The 15,783-nt window shown below is 51.8% G+C and overlaps 1 protein-coding gene across 1 annotated transcript in view; it reads left to right on the top strand.

Moving 5' to 3' along the window:
- CNTFR (ciliary neurotrophic factor receptor) overlaps positions 1-13,527 on the top strand; it is a 200,828-nt gene extending 187,301 nt beyond the window's left edge. The window contains 3 exon segments of the mRNA XM_053932577.1: positions 10,862-11,042; positions 12,509-12,653; positions 13,463-13,527. Coding sequence (XP_053788552.1) covers positions 10,862-11,042; positions 12,509-12,653; positions 13,463-13,469 — 333 coding nt within the window. The 3' untranslated portion in view covers positions 13,470-13,527.
- Positions 13,528-15,783: the final 2,256 nt, after the last annotated feature.

Raw genomic sequence — 15,783 nt, 5'->3', positions numbered from 1 at the left:
TACAAATGGCTCTACAGCCTCTCCCTGCTCTGCATTTTTATCCATGGCCCCTATCTACTTTCCATACATATGTTCTATATAAAACTTGCCAATGAGATATAAAAGGCATTTAAAGTATAAATGTCACCACATTTAAATGCGCCTCTGCCACATTTAGATTTTGAACTGGAGATAAAATACCGCTCACCATAACTCAGAGCACAGTCACCGAGCAATTGCTGAGATGTTATTGTATTTCTTACTTTTATTTCTTGTTTCCTAAAAAAAAAATAGTCAGTGAAATCCTTGGCAGCCTGGAGGACAGATTTCATTTGTTACTGCAGAAAGATAACAAACCGGCTTTTTTTTTTTTTTTTTTTAAACCTCTGTGTGCTGCTTTTATGCTCAAGTTGTGTAGGAAAGCATTCTGTGGCTGGAGAGGAGGTGCTGCTGCTCTGGCATAGCTCATCCAGCATCCCTTCTGTGCCCAATCTGGGCCAGTTGAAAGCCAGTTGAAAGTTAGGTACTTTGCTTGATAAAGAATTTTGCTAAAAACAACCAAAAGTGAAATAAGAGGCAGCACTGGGTCCCTGGGCACCTGCATCAAAGAGCCAAGTGGGATTTTCTTCCAGCCATCACTTCCTGGTGGTGGAGAGAAATGTGGAAGAGTGGATGGGAGCCTTTGCTCATGGCTCTGCAAGGTCTCTTGGTGACTTTTTGCATTTTCTTGGGCTTTTTGATGAGGCTGCACCACAGGTTCTGTCTCAGATTGGAGCATTTGCGGATGGCTCTGAAAATAAGAGGGTTTTCCTGCTTGCCTTTTTGCCTTTTGCTCCTTTCCTAGTAGTGGGAGAGCATCTGTGGAGCATCCAGAGGGGTTAGAAAGCATAGGCGGAGTTTGTCTATTAGTTTTCTGTAAGTATTTTTTTTTTTTTCATCTGGGGGAGGAATGCTCAAACTGTAGAAGCTGTGTAAAAAAGGGAAGATTTAGTGGGGGCTGCCAAACACAACATTGTTATTTTCCCAAGGTGTGCAATTGTGAAAAAAGCTGATGGTTTTACCCTGCCACAGCCTGATCCAGCCAGATATCCTGGTTTGCATCCAAAAATGGTGGCGTAGCCACTGAGCTACCTCCTACCTCAACACCGTTGGACTGGCTGGTCCCTCCATCACTGGGTGTGGGCTACCATAATTGCAGAGTCAAGACATGCCAGTCCTCTCTGGCAGAGCCCTGGGGGGATGCTGTGGCTTCTCCATCAGTGCCCTCAGGCAGGCAGTGACAGTGGGAAACACATGGAGTTGTTGGTGACACTGGTGGCAGGGCTATCCTAGTTGGTAAAGGCAGTTCTTGGGCAGTAAGAACGTAACTTCTTCTGTGTAAAAATACCCTGAGGTGCAGAGAGACCTCAAGTATCAGCTCTCCTGGTGGGTACAAGGATGGCTGGGAAGGGTTTCATTTCCCAGCATTTCAGGAAGGTGCAGCAGTCTTGGGTACAGCTTTTAATCAATATCCCCTTGCAAGAGACATGTTCCTCGTCACTGACTGATGGAGAAGAGCGTTTGGGGAATAATTTGCTCAGTGAGCAAGTGCAAGCATTCAGTGAGTGAGGTGCCAGCCTTGTTTTCTGACTCTCTACCCTGCTGACTGGGTAATGAAAAATCTGATTTGTGGATGATTTGAGGAAAACTGCCACTATTCATCAGATGAATTATTTGCAAAGCCTAATTCAATCATTTCCCAAACACCAGAGAAAGGCAGTGCTGCAGCAGCTGGACCTGCTCTGACCCCAGACCTCACTGGTACATTCAAGCTGCTTAGCCCAGCTGAGCACCCTGCAAATGCAGGTACTGTACCTAAAATAACCCCCACCAATGTCAGCATGCTGGGAGCATGCCCAAGTCTCCCTGCACTCTTTGTTTGACTTACTACTTGTTGTTATATTAGAGGGTGTCCCTGTTCACCCAAATCAAGACAGAAAAGGGAAGGACATGGTTTGATGGGTACAAGTCTAGCTCATCTGTCCCTCTTGTCCTGCAGTGGTGGTGTTGGGTCTCAGCTCAAAGGGGTGACTGCCCTGACAAAGGATGAGGTGGTCACACATGCCATGCTTGCATGGGGGTGTCTTGATTCTCGTGGAGGTGCAGGTCTCCTGCCACAAGCTGCCCCCCATCTTGGCTCTTGCTGTCCCCACTGGCAGCTGGGACAGAGAAGTCCTTGCTTTTTATGCCCACACAACCTGTGCGCTGACAATGGGGCAGCTTGGAGCTCAGTAGGGAGAGGAGAAGTCCCTGCCAGCAGGCAGGACAAGTTGGGTAACCTCACGTTCTGGCACGTCCCTGTCTGCCCAAGGTCCACAGGCTGAGCCCTGACCCTGCCTCCTTACGGCAACCCACTTCTGCACCAGCCATGGGTTTTAAGCATGTACTTGGCAGACCTGTGGGAAGGCCAGCATCCCTGCAGGAGAAAACCCACAAAGGAGCATCAGAGACTGCACAGAGACAGAATATCCATGCAGGCCCTGCTCACATGTGGTGTTTCTTGGCAGAAGAAGCAGCTCTTACTTCACCTCTCCACCTCCCATTATCTTTGCAGGGTCTGATTTATGCACAGTACCTCGGCAGGCAGGACCAAATGAGCACTAATAGGATCAGATGGATGTCGAGCTGTCGAATACCATAGGGCCTGATTCAATCAGCATCTGCTTTCTTCCAGGCTCTTTCTTTCAGGATTTTAATAATGTCAGGGCTTGGCACCAGAAGATGAAGCCATCTGTGGTGGGAGCAGTGGATCTTATCGAGACTGCCACTGTGTGAGCTGGCCATAAATGCAGTTTCCCCTCTGCCAGAGAAAGTCCAGTGATGCATGACCCAAGCAACCCACACCATGAAGCAATCTCTGGGGATGACCCAGCAGTGGGGAGAACACCCTTGTCACCTTCCCAGTGCTTTGCAAATTGGGTTTGAGCTCTAGCGTGCCATTTGCAATCCTTTTCCCCTGCTCAGCAGCACCTTTCCACCCAGACCACTTAGCTCTCATGTTGCAGTTTGCTCTGGGAATTACGGTGATGTGCTCTGGGAATTATTATCATGGAAGGATGATGAGTTTCCACATGGGCATGCAGTGAAGCATATGCCGGATCATACCACCTCACAGCAGCTCCCTTGAACCTGGGCACAAGCATTTCGTAGCTGTTTGGGATGTAGCCATGTCATGTCATGTCACATCATGTGGCCAAAGACTCCCCTCCACCCCACCAGCACTGAGCTCACTCTGAAACTCAAGCAACTTTAAAATCACACTCCTCCCTTTCTGGAACAGGGGCTAGTGTTTTCTCTGCTGCCAGAAGAGAGATGGATATTTGTAGCCTAAACAGGTTTTTTATTCTCTCCTTTTGGCAAAATCTCCCCTTCTGTCTCCTAAATATAAAACATTAAATGTTTAGGGTATCCTTTATTTTTCTCCCGCTTTTAAGTTTGTAATTCAAGCCAGATTAGCGTGGTTTCCTCTTCTGTTTTATTACCCCATCCTGGCCCCAAGCGAGCCCTCCTAATGCTCTCAGATGTTCCTCTAATGGCTTACCTAGGCTGGAACTGGATACCCTTTCCTAATGGATTGCTAATAGCCTGTTTCTGGTTTTACAGGCTCCTTCGGTTAACTCGCAACAGCAGCGACTGCCGCACTCACACATGCAATCTCCCTGTGAGCACATCTGCACACTCACCCCTACACGCAGGCGGGTGGCCAGACACCATCCTGAGAATCTCTGGGGAGCCATGAGCAGGTCTTGCACCCAATTTGCTCCCTTCCCATGGCATTTGCTGGAGCAGGATACCCCCTTTTAGCAGTTTTCGGAGGAGATCACGTGTGCTGAGCGCTTGCCAGCTCGATGCACCTTCCAGGAATGTGGCAAGGCTCAAGAAGGTATTTCTTATGCAGTGTCAGAGCTGGTGGCCAGACTGAGGGAGGATTTCCTACTGTGCGTTGCCAGCAATTTGCAGATGCCGTAGTGAAGTCTAATTGAACCCATTGGCCATGCTGACAACATGAAATGTTAACGAACCATGAGGCAGGCTGCACCTCAGATCTTGAGATTTGCAGTAAAAGGTCATGAGATATTTAAAGCTAATAATGTGGTTGAGTTCTCTCCTTCCTCTTTTGTGTTGGAAGCATTAGGGCCACATTCATGAGCATTTGCAAAGACTGGAAGCGACCTTCTCTGGAAGTGCAAACAGAAGTGCTCCCACCATCACAGGATTTTAGGAGCTGGGGAAAAAAAAAAAAAAAAAAAACAAAAAACCACATAGACATCTGTGCCTGGTCTAATGTAGTTACATGATGGGGTTTTGGGTTCAGGAATGAAAAGTTTATGGGTATTGCCAAATACTTAGTGTTGGGTTTGTTGGTGCAAGGATGGCATTGTCCCCTGGACTGACCTCCCTTGTCCATATTGGAAGTGGATGCCAGGGTGGGCTCAGGCTTGTCTCCCAGGGCAAAGCAACATTTTTTTCATCAGAGAGGTAAGTCTTACATGCTGTCTCTGGAAGTTCCTGCCTTGGAGCAGCTTGAAATAGCCTGAAAGTGTAAGCTAATGCATATATCCTGTCTGTGATGGGCAAGGAGAGGGATGGAGCAAGCTGGGTAGGAAGGCAATTAGTGCCACTGCCTGCCACAACAGCATCCCCGCCAGCACGATGGCAATGTCACTTTGCAGCAGGAGTGCCTCTTTGTACCCATTTGCACTCTGCTCTTTGCCTGCACTCCCCCTCTAAGCAGAGCAATCTTGGCAGGGAGGTCACCCTGAGCAAGCTGGGTTACAACTTCACACCTGGTAGCTTTTATTACGACATTTCTCTCCCTTCCCCTCCTGACTGCAAAGTCAGTGATTAAAAAAGATGGGGGAGAAAATCCAAAGAATTAATAGGTGGGAGCAAAATATTTAGGCTGTCATAATGTCACTCGCAACTCAGCGTGGGGCAGGCAGGGCTGGAGCAGAGATTTTCTCAGAGGAGGGTGGAGGTGGGAAATGCCCAGAAATCACCTTTTCTGGGACAGAGCAGGTTCAGGACCCTTGGCTGGCATTGCCTGGGTGCTCTCAGTCCCCTTGGAAACTGCTGGTGACCTAAAAGTACTGAGCACCTGGCAGCTGTAAAGGTCCCATAGTGCAGCAGAGTACTCATGCATGCACGTCCTCACCTGCAGGCTCACACAGCTACAAGGAGGTAGGAAAGTGCTGACAAGCCTAACTTTCCCTGCCCACATGCAGACCGCACTGGGCAGGTGTCTGTGCTCTGCCATGCCCATGCACAAGCTGCTTTCACCCTCAGCCCACTGCATCAGCATGCTGAAGGCATCTGCAAGCAGCATATGCCAGTGCCGGCTGGGTTAGAGTTGTTGCTGAGTGCCCTCAGCATCCCTGATCCCATCTTCCCCAGAGCCACAAGAAAAAGTGACTTCTTACAGTTGTCACTTGGCAGGAGGGGGCCAGCACATCTGGAGAAAGTTTCCTGTTAACTTGTTTTCCTGTAACAGCCCCCGCTTTCAAAGATGGTCTTTATTTTGAGCCAGAAGGGATCTGTTCAGCTGCATCTGGTGTGGCACAGCCCAGGCTGCAGAGGAGCCCTGTGATAGCTCATCCTCCCAAATCCACAGCAGGGCTGGGCTCTGTGCAGCACCACAGCAGCCTTTCCAGGAGGGGGTGACAGCAGAGAGCTGAGCTCAGACCCTGCTGGTGTGGCTCTTCCACTATGTGGCTGGCAGAGAATAAGAGAGAGTCATTAATTTTTCCCAAGCTTCAGCTATCCCAGAGTTCAGGTAGAAAGTTTTGTCTGGGGTTATACCAACTGATTCTTGTGGTGCCACCATGCCTACTATTGTGGCTCTCAGAAGGAGGAGGTATCTGGGGGTACCTTTGTTAGTACTAATCACTGTCAGACATATTTGCTCTCCAAGCATGGCTTTCAAAGGGAAAAAGCAAAACATTTCTTTTCCACATGGTGACATCTTTTCTCAAGCTGCACTGGCCATTTGCAGTGACTATCATGAACTTCCCAGTGCCAGGGCAGTTTGCTTGGGGATTACTCCGGCTTTTGGTTTATCTTGTTCCCCAGGACAGGTGGAAGCCCTGCTGAGATCCCCCTGCACTTGCAGGGACTGAAGGCACCTGAAACCGCAGCTGCTTTGTGTAGGTGAGTCCCTGCAAAACTCATTGCAGCCCAGTGGCAGGATCTGGCCCTTGCTGTGGAAATGGCTGTGAAACAGAGCTCACTGGGTGTCTCATCCCTATCCCAGTTCCAATTTCCCCCATCATCCAGTACAACTCGAGTAGCATCCAGAGGAGGAGGCTGCAAGGATGTCAGATGTTTGGCAGATCCAGGTTGTGTTCTTAGAAGAGGTTTCTTCCCATGAGTGCTGTGGGTAGCAAAGGCTGTGTGAGCACATCAGCTTCACCTTACAATAGCCAGGGAGGGTGCTTCTTTTATTTTGGGGATTAAAAAATCTAGTGTCTAGGCTTGATGCAGTGCCAGGGACGGGTGCATGGTCACTGTCCTGTCACGCACAGAGACAGTGCATCCTGCCTTGGGACAGAGGGGTGCCAGTCCTCATTCCCATACTGCCAGTGGAGCGCTCTCTTCCTACTCTAGAAGCTGCACTGGAAAGCAGGAGGTGTCAAGGAATGGAAAACAGAGCCGCTGCCACCACAGGGGAGCCAGCAAACACATTTTTGTGTGGGATGCAGAAAAGGAGGCATCTGATCTCCCCTTCTCCCCCTGCACCTCCTTTCAACACACAGCAGCCCCCAGCCCACCTGTCAGGGCAGAGGAGGGTGGAGTTTTCTTCCCAGCCCCCCTTCCTCATCCCCTTTCAAAGGCCATCCAGGCTTCAGACCTGTCCATGCATCATCACCCTGTTTACAAGTAGTTGCTACATGGTCACCCTGGAACAGGAGCAGAGCCTGGGTGAGAACAAGGCACAGTGACATTTTTTACTGCCAGGGCACCGTGGAAGGGTGGGCTGGGGGCCATGGGAGCAGGATGAGGGGACCTCAGAGGGGATAATGGCTTCCCTAATTCTTGCTATGCTGAGCACTGTGAGTCAAGGACACCAGTCTGCAGGCAGGGACTGGAACGATGGCAGGCATGGGTGTTGGAGGGTGTATGGCTGCTGTGGATGTCCCCAGGCCTCCAGCCTGTGCAGGGGGGACCAGCATGGACAGGGGGAAAGCCAAGTGGCAGGCAGTCCTCCCCTCAGCCTGCCCTAAGAGTCTGTCTCCATCCCATCAATGTGGTGCTGACCCATATGCTCATCCTGGCACTTGGGACTGTGGGTGGGCACTCAGCAGCTCTATAATCTTTCCAAGCAGGAATGTGGGGGTATGTGACCATGGCAGGGAGTGAGATCCCAGCCCATGCTGTCCTCAGCAAGCTGTCATCTGAATTACTGCGTTCAAGGGCTTTTTTTCATTTCTCTCTCCTGTGCTTCTCTCTCTCTCTTTTTTTTTTTTTTTCCAATGCTAATAGCTCTGCATTGCACTGGCTACTGATCCCTCATTAATCTGGGCAGCACTTCACAGCCAGTGAGAGTGACTTTTGGCAGGTGCACAAAGGCAGGCAGTGACACACAAACCCCCACCCTGGCCAAAAAAAATTACCATGCACAGCCTTCTTCCAACTTTTGTCTCTGTGTGGCGAGGACATGGATTAAGGAATTTCTCACTCTGCCTTTGATGCAGTGTGTCCACCCGACCTCCACAGCCTTCTCAGTGTGTCTTCCCCCAGTTCTATCTCTCCCTGTCTGTGTCCAATTGGACCCAATCCTGGTGTGCTTTCCTATTTGTTGTGGCACTTCACCCACCCAGTGGCTTTATCCCCACCATGACAAATGCTGCATGTATCCGTGGCTGCCCAGCTCAGAAGTTCTGCATCCAGAGGTTGAATGTGTGGGGATTCCTGTCAGGATCTGTGATATTTAAATGCTCCCAAGATTGTAGAAGGTCTCTGTCTTTTAGCCCCACACCAAAGAAGGAGTCGTAATTCATCTGGGCTGGTTTTCAAGGTTGTTTCTTTCTTCTTATCTAAAATATTTTCTCTCTGACCTGCAGCAGGTCTGTCTTGCAGGAACAGTGTGTGGGGCTCTGCCCCTCAGTGGGATGTTACAAACATTATGTACTAGAAACTACGTGTGCTATATTTACAATAACGTGCCAATATCTATCGCCCATGTTGAACAGTGTGTCCCCAGCCTAAACCAATAGAAAAATGCCAACACCACAGTGAAACATGGAGGGCATGAAGAAGAAGAAAAAGGACAAGGCATGCCCACTTTCCTCCATCTTGCTCCCTTTGAACCCCTTATCTAGAATCCTAAAATTCTACTTTTGCACCCGTGCCACAATTACTACTTATATCAAACACTCAGAGCTTGTAATTCATCCTGTAAGATTGAAAACTCTTTTCCATGGATAGAGGTCAGAGACGTTGTCTCTTGGGGCTCTGTACAGGGGAGTTTCTGACCCCCTGCCAGGGTCCCAGACCTTCCAGGGCAGCCAGAGAGGGACGCCCTGGATTCCCACAGGGAGAGATGGATGATACCTTCCATGTTTTCTCTTTTTAACTGCTGTGTAAAGCAGAGCTTAGAGCAACATCCTCCCAGGTCCTACAAGGAAGGTCTGGGTCCTGGTGGGACATTTCCCCTGCCCAGGCAAGGCACAGATTGAACACCATTGTGTCTGTGACACCCCACCTACAAACACTCAGCTGCTGGTTGGTTGTGGGTGGGAAGAGACAGGAATTCCTCCCAAGGGAAAGCTGGGAGGGGTCTTGGGATGGGGAAAATGGGATCCTGATGGGAAAGCAGCCTGGCCAGGTCATCAGGACCTTAGTAGGGCTGGCCTGCCTGCAGCCAGCTTGGTGCAGGTCTCAGGGAAGAGCCAGGGGGTTCAGAGCATGCTGGAAGTCTTGGACGGAGTCATACACCAGCTGGATAAGCCCAGCATCTTTCAGAGCCCTGTCCCCATTCTCCAATTCCAAGCCATACCCCAGCACAGAGGAAGTCAAGCCAGCAGGGTGTTGGCAGCTCATCCTGTGAGGTTTCATTTCATTTAATTATCATTAGGAATTAACTTGATTCCCTTGGCATTGCCATCCACACTGGTGGGTGCCACCAAAGAGCTCCCAGGGTCTGGGTGGCACAGAGAGCCTCACTGTGCCACTACACTGCAGGAAGGTGCCCTGCCTAGCAGACCAGATGATTCACAACCTAGTGGGTCTCCTGCTTACCCACCCCAAGGTGCCTGGGCTCCCAGTGGCCATGAGGGAGACCAGTCAGGCCTGCATCCAGATGTGCTCCAGATATGGGGCTTAGGTCAAGTGGCAGGAGTAGCTGGTAGTGCAGAGCCCAAAGGCTCTGATGTTCTGGGCTGAAGGCTGGAAGAGAGAATAGGGAAGGAAAGGCTTTCACTTGGAGCAAGAAAACAAAAGTGCCCCTCCTCCTGTTAGGAATCTCCCAGAGTGACAGTAGAAGCCTGGAGGGGGTTGCACCTTTCACAACAAAGGGATTGCATCTGTGCTGGGCTATTGCACGTGCTGCACAGAAGAGACAGGAAAAGGGCTGGTTCTTTCTCAGGGTGGGTTCCTGCTTTTAAGGTACTCCTGCAAGCTGTGATGGTGTGATGGCACTGACCACCTGGTGTGCACACCATTCCTGTGTGTGTACAGCCACACTGCCAGGGCAGCCTCACCCCACAGGTGCATTGGCCCAGGTACCTCCAGGGCACTCTGGTAAGTGCAGCCCTCCCGTGATTCTGTGACTGACCTTCTCCTGGGTGGCTGGGTACACGTGGAGGACCCCACACATGTAGCACCATGAAGCTGTCCCCACCCATGATGTGATGCTTTCCCTGCTCAGGCCCCTGGCTGGGCACTGGTGCTCGCAGGTGGGCTGTGTCAGTCCCACAACACCCCTCATCCTGCGGCGTCTTTATTAGAAATGTGTCTGGGCAGGAGTGCCCTGTGTGCCCCCCAAACCACGCACAGCAGCGCAGAGGGGTACTCAGGTGGGCAGCATGTTGGTCCTCAGTCTCAGAGATGGGGTGGAGGGCAGTATCCCACTTAGCCTCTGCCAGATACTCCTGCCCTGGTCACTTGGATGCTGAGCCCTCTCCCTCTGTCAGCCACATGTGTTTGCTCACCAGGATCGGTGCCATAGGGGTGCATTTCTGCTGAGCACCTGCATCCCTCTGTCCTGGAGCCAAGCTCCAAGTCAATCAAAGATCCCTTAGAAGGTTAAATGGGGTTAAACCATTGCACTTTGCAGCACAAAGGATGGCAGGGTCTTCTACGGCTCAGACAGCAGTGACAATGGGACAGAGGGAATGGTTTCTAGGAAAGATTGATACAACTTGATACTTGTCCAAGGGCCCAGCTGGGGAGATGCAAGCCAAAACAACGGGATGCCAGCAGGCATGGGAGCAGGTTGGCCAGAGGTGCTGCTGGTGGGGAAGCTTCCTTCCAGCACTGGCAGTGGTGCCCTGAAAGCACATTGCACATCTCAGCCACTGCCTGCAATATCCAACTCCCAGCTGCCCTAACGTGTCCGAGGGAGCCCGCACACACATCTGCTAGTTTCTGGTGACCTCTAGAGGAAGCTGCTCCACTCTGACGGCGTGAGTTTGGGAGTGGAACCAGGTCTTTACACGTTTAGTGGAGCTGCAGCTGGAGCATCTCCCTCCACTTCCTTCTTGTGCCTCTGCCCACAGCGCCTCAGTATTTCCAAAAGTGCTGCAAAAGCCTTGTTACCATCTTTTAGCCAATCTAAATAGCCTGATTGCCTTACACCTCCCGGGGACTCCTCTGACTACCCTCCTCTCCCTGCTGCTGCCCTCAGGTCGAGCTGTCGGATGGGACATCGCACACCATCACGGACGCTTATGCTGGCAAGGAATACATCATCCAGGTGGCAGCCAAAGACAATGACATCGGCACGTGGAGTGACTGGAGTGTGGCTGTTCATGCCACCCCCTGGACAGAGGAGCCGAAGCATCTCACTACGGAGGCCCAGATCACAGGTAAGAGCCTCGTCCCAGTACAAACAGGCTTCCTCCAGGAGGAACCGAGGACTCCGGGCTGAGGGATCTCCTCTTTGGCTCCATGCAAGTTTTGCCCACAGCCAAGGATAGCCCCTAAACACCCATGGAGCTGCAGTCCTTCACCCTGCACTCTGCCCTACCCCGTGGCCCTGTCAGCAGGTGTAATCATGGCCTGAAGAATGCTGACTCAGCTTACCTGGGTCCAGCATCCTTCTCACCAGGATACTTGGGCCAGGACAATGAGGCTGGCCATTGTATTGTTGTTGTTGTGGTGGTTGTGGTGGTTTTTGTTGTTCCCTGGTGTCCTCTCTTGCTCCAGCTCTCCCTCCCCTCTCCAGTCCTACCCACTCCACACCTTGGACCCCTCACAATGGCTCAAAGGGACACCAATTCAAAATAAAAGCCACCAAGTTAACAAGTCTCTGTTTCTAGGAAAAAGCTGGGACTACGTCCAAATGGATTCTCCATTTCCCAGAAAGGATGGAGCAGACCCTGGACTGGTTTCCTTGACTCCTATGTAGAGAAACCCCCCTTTTTAAAACAGCACCTGGTAGAGCACCTGGATATTCAGGCAGCAGCAGGGATTCACAGCCCCCGCCACCATTCCCAGGTGGATAAACCCCTACAAGGAGTGCAGGAACACCTTGCAGCAGTGCTACTGTCTGCATTTTGGTTTTGCTTCTATTGCCACTTGCGTTGTGCTAAATGCAAATGCCCCTCCCAGTATCCCCTGCCCGCTCCCTGTACAGGCACATGTGTGTCCCTCACATGTGTTCCTCACACACACATCCCTGTACACACAGCCTGGTGCAGCCAGGCAGGGCTGATGTGGGACACCCCAGCTCCAACGCTGTGACACCTCAGTGGAGTCTGAGAGATGGTGAGACAGACTCTGGCCAGGGACATGCTGGAGCCATTTGTATGTGGCCAAAGCTGTCCCCACCTGACTGCTCATCCAAGCACTCCCTGCAACCCTGCAGCCCTCTGCAGGCATAGACAATCCGTCTGGTTCAGAACAAAGCAGGACAAACCTTGTGAGCCAGCCCAGCAGATGCAGCACGCTGTGTGTGGCATGTTCTGTGGGCGAGGGATGCTCTCGGCTAAGCACTAGTGGCTCATTGTGACTTCTTAGCTAAAATTCCCACAGAGCTGGTGCATAGAGTGGCTCAGCTGGTCAGGATGGGGATGAGAAGAATGCCCAGCTCTGCCTGATGGCAGAAACATCTCCAAGCAGTAGATCCACTGTCACAGCCAGGAAGGTCTCATGGATCACACCATCTCTTGAATCATCCCTGCCCTCTACCTCAGCTCTAGTGTGGCATGGCACTGAAAAGGGAAACTTGGGGCCGGGTCCTATCCACACCAGCAGGAGAGCAGGGCTGTTCCTATGGGATGAATCCCAGAACATCCCAGCTCCGCTCACCATCCACTCTCCTTTCTTGCAGAGACAACAAGTGCTAGCACCTCCTCTTTCATGGCACCACCCACAACCAAGATCTGTGACAAGGGGGCCGTGGTGGGCAGCGGAGCCATGGCAGTGTGTTGGACAGCTGGACTGGTTGTGGCTGCCTATAGTGTCCTCTTTATTTAGTGAGTATCTCCCAAATCTGAGGTATAAGAGGCAGGAGGTGGGTGCTGGGATGGGGCAGGGATATGGGGACCCTCAGGGCTCTGATGTGGTCGGGAAGGGGATGCTCTGGCTGGAGTGTGGGTGAAGGGCATTGAGAACAAGTAATTTGGGTTTTTCTTGTAGTTTTGTAAATGCACCAAGCTTGACTGCTTTTCCAGATGGATATTGGGCTAGAGGTCTCAAAAATGGCTTTTCAAGCAAAGGTGGCAAAGTGGTCAGTCTTTGATGTCTTGTTCTTAGCAGCCCTCTCCCATCCTCTCTGCTGACATTTTTAAGAGGCAAAGAAACCACATGGAAATCTAAGGCCTTTGCTTAAATTCAGATCACATCTCAACAATGTCCTTTATTTGGCTTAGGATGAACCTGGCATCCTGGAGAGCCACAAAACACCCCTCTCCTCTACAGGCCAGGGCTGCTGTCCCATGGATGTTATACCCAAATGCCCTTTTACTGTCCCCATATTGCCCAAGGACAGGGATGGATCCTGGAAGCAGCCACACGTGTCCCTTTTGGGAAATAAAGGATAAGCCACCCATCCTTTGGTGCCCAAAGATAAGCTCCTTGTGGGTACGGGGTTCTTTGCTCCCCTCTGACAGTGTCATATCATGTGTGACACCAGGTGAGGCGGTGGCATGCAACCAGGGGAGGGTGGGCAGGGCCCAGCCCTGGGATGGGGAGCCCTGGGAGGTGGAAATTATGTGTTTGGGTACCTGAGTGAATTTCCCCTGTGGGAAAAAAAGGCCATATTCTGCCGGATGTGTCCCACCAGTGACTGAGCAGAGCTGAGTTTGGAGCGACACCATGACCCTTCTGCTCCCCGCTTGCAGATCTCCATCTGTCCATCCACCACAACTCAGCGCAGACGCCTCCCCACCGCCGCCACCGCCCCCGCCCCGCCGCCCTGCTCCCGGGTTGAGTCTCTTAGCTCTTCTATTTTGCACACATTGAGGACGTATCACGCTTCTTGCCCCCACTTCGGAGGAGGACAGAGCTGCTGCCGTCCCCTGGGGAACCGCAAAATCCTCTCCGAGCCCGGAGCGAGGAGACCCATCTCCGTGCCCCTTTCCTCAGCCAAGTGAAGCGAGCCCGGGCCCGCGCCACAGCTGAGGGCCCCACTCATACAGCTAAACCCCCCCACGCCAAAGACGTGCCCGCCGCCGCGCGGCCGCGCACCGAGAAAAGGGGATATGAAAATGGGGGGATGGTGAGGGGAATGATGCTCCAAGCTGTGTATCCCCTTATGGCAAAAGGGGGTCCCCCAAGGACTGGACTCGCTCCCCTGAGCTCTCGATCATGTGGCAAAGCTGGAGGGGTGCACGGATTGGGGCGGGGGAGGTCTTGGTTCCCTCCGAGAAAGTGGTGGAGTGGGGAACTCGTGGCTTTCACAAGTGCGATGGGGAGCAGGGAGCTGGCGGGATTTTAATGGAACAGAAAAAAGGAATTGAAATACCGATAAAACCCCCCTGCCCTTTGCTGAGCACCTGGGAGAGCTGTCCCTCCACCTCCCCCTCCACAGCACCCTGCAGGAGCCTTTGCCACCCCCAACCCCGACCCGACATCACCCCCAAACTTTTAACCATGTTGGATACAGGGAATCACCCCCATTGATGTCTTTGTCTCATTCTCCAAAAAAAGCAGAATAGCTCTGCTGCTGCCTTTAGAGCTAGAGCCCTGAAGACCTGTGCCCTGCTGTCCCTCACTGTCCCTGGCTGTCCCCAGCTGTCCCCATGCCTGCTCTGCTCTCATCCCCATTCTGCCCAAAATCCTGTTTTGTAAAGACACCTCCACTTCACCCTGCCTGGACCCAAGCGCAGTATTTAATACCATACGTCCTAGTATTCCCACTGTTGACATGCTGTATTTGAATTTTTTATAGATGCATATATATAAAAAAAAGAAAAATAAGAAAAAAAAAAGTAATAGAGGGGATAAACCTAAGCTCACAGAGACAATGCACACATGCACACACACACACACACACACACACACACACACACACACACACACACCAGGAGAGACTGTCTTCATTAAATGTTCATTTCATGATGACTGGTGGTTCTGGGTGTCATTTCCCTTCCATCTGGAAAGGGGGTTTTGGCTGCCTTCTTCCGTGGATGGTGCTGGCTGAGTTGGGGAAGACATAGGAACAGCATTGAGTGGACAGGCACACACCCTGGAGCCTGCTCTGGTGTTTGAGACCATAGCACCATCCTTCCAGAGGGGTGGGAGACCCAAAAGCTGGCCTTCAGGACATCCTGAGAAGGTACAAGGGGGGTGCCCAGCCTGGAGACTCCTGGTAAGGGAAAGGAGATGGTTGTCACCATGTCATATGACACTTGTGCTGTGATGGGGCAGTGCCACATCTCCCCATTCATGGGCCCTGGAGGGTCCCATGTGTCCCTAAGCTCTGGCTGCACCCTGATATCTCTCAGGCAGGCAGGAGGATGGAGACCTGCCTATGCCCCATTGCAGCCTGGAGGCTGGAGGTGGCACATAGTCACAACTAATGCACTTCCCATGTCTGATTAATAATTTCATGTTAGGAAAATGTCACTGGCCAGATGCTCTGAATTAAACTCCTGTCAGGGCAGGGCTCACAGGGACCCAGGGGGCAGTGGATGCAGCAAAGCACATTGCTGGAGTCTGTCCTTTCCCCATGTGCCTTGCTTGTGAGCACCACCTGGAGCAGGGGTGCCATCAAGCAATGCCCAGTGGGAAAAGGTCCACTTTTTAGAAAATTGCCTCTCTGGTGCCCCAGCTAAGTCTTTACAGCAGGGAGATGTGTGTGGCTGGCTGGCTGGCTGGCTGGCTGGCTGGCTGGATGGATGGATGGATGAATGGATGGATGATTGGATGGATGAATGGATGGATGGACACATGAGTGGGGTGGATGGATGGGTGAGTGGGTGGAATGAAGGAAGGACTGAGGTGAAGGAGCCACAGCTTTGGCTCTGCAAAGCCTGAAGGCAGCACCAAAGTGGTCACGTGCTACCACCAAGCACTTGCTGTGATTTGAACAATGTTGGAGCTTTATTTAGGGAAGAGCTCAGTCAGATGCAGACCTGTCTCTGGCTTGGCCATGCTGGTGGC

Source organism: Vidua chalybeata, chromosome Z (assembly GCF_026979565.1).
Source record: "Vidua chalybeata isolate OUT-0048 chromosome Z, bVidCha1 merged haplotype, whole genome shotgun sequence".
Lineage (NCBI taxonomy): Eukaryota > Metazoa > Chordata > Aves > Passeriformes > Viduidae > Vidua > Vidua chalybeata.
This window is presented reverse-complemented; position numbering and strand designations above follow the sequence as displayed.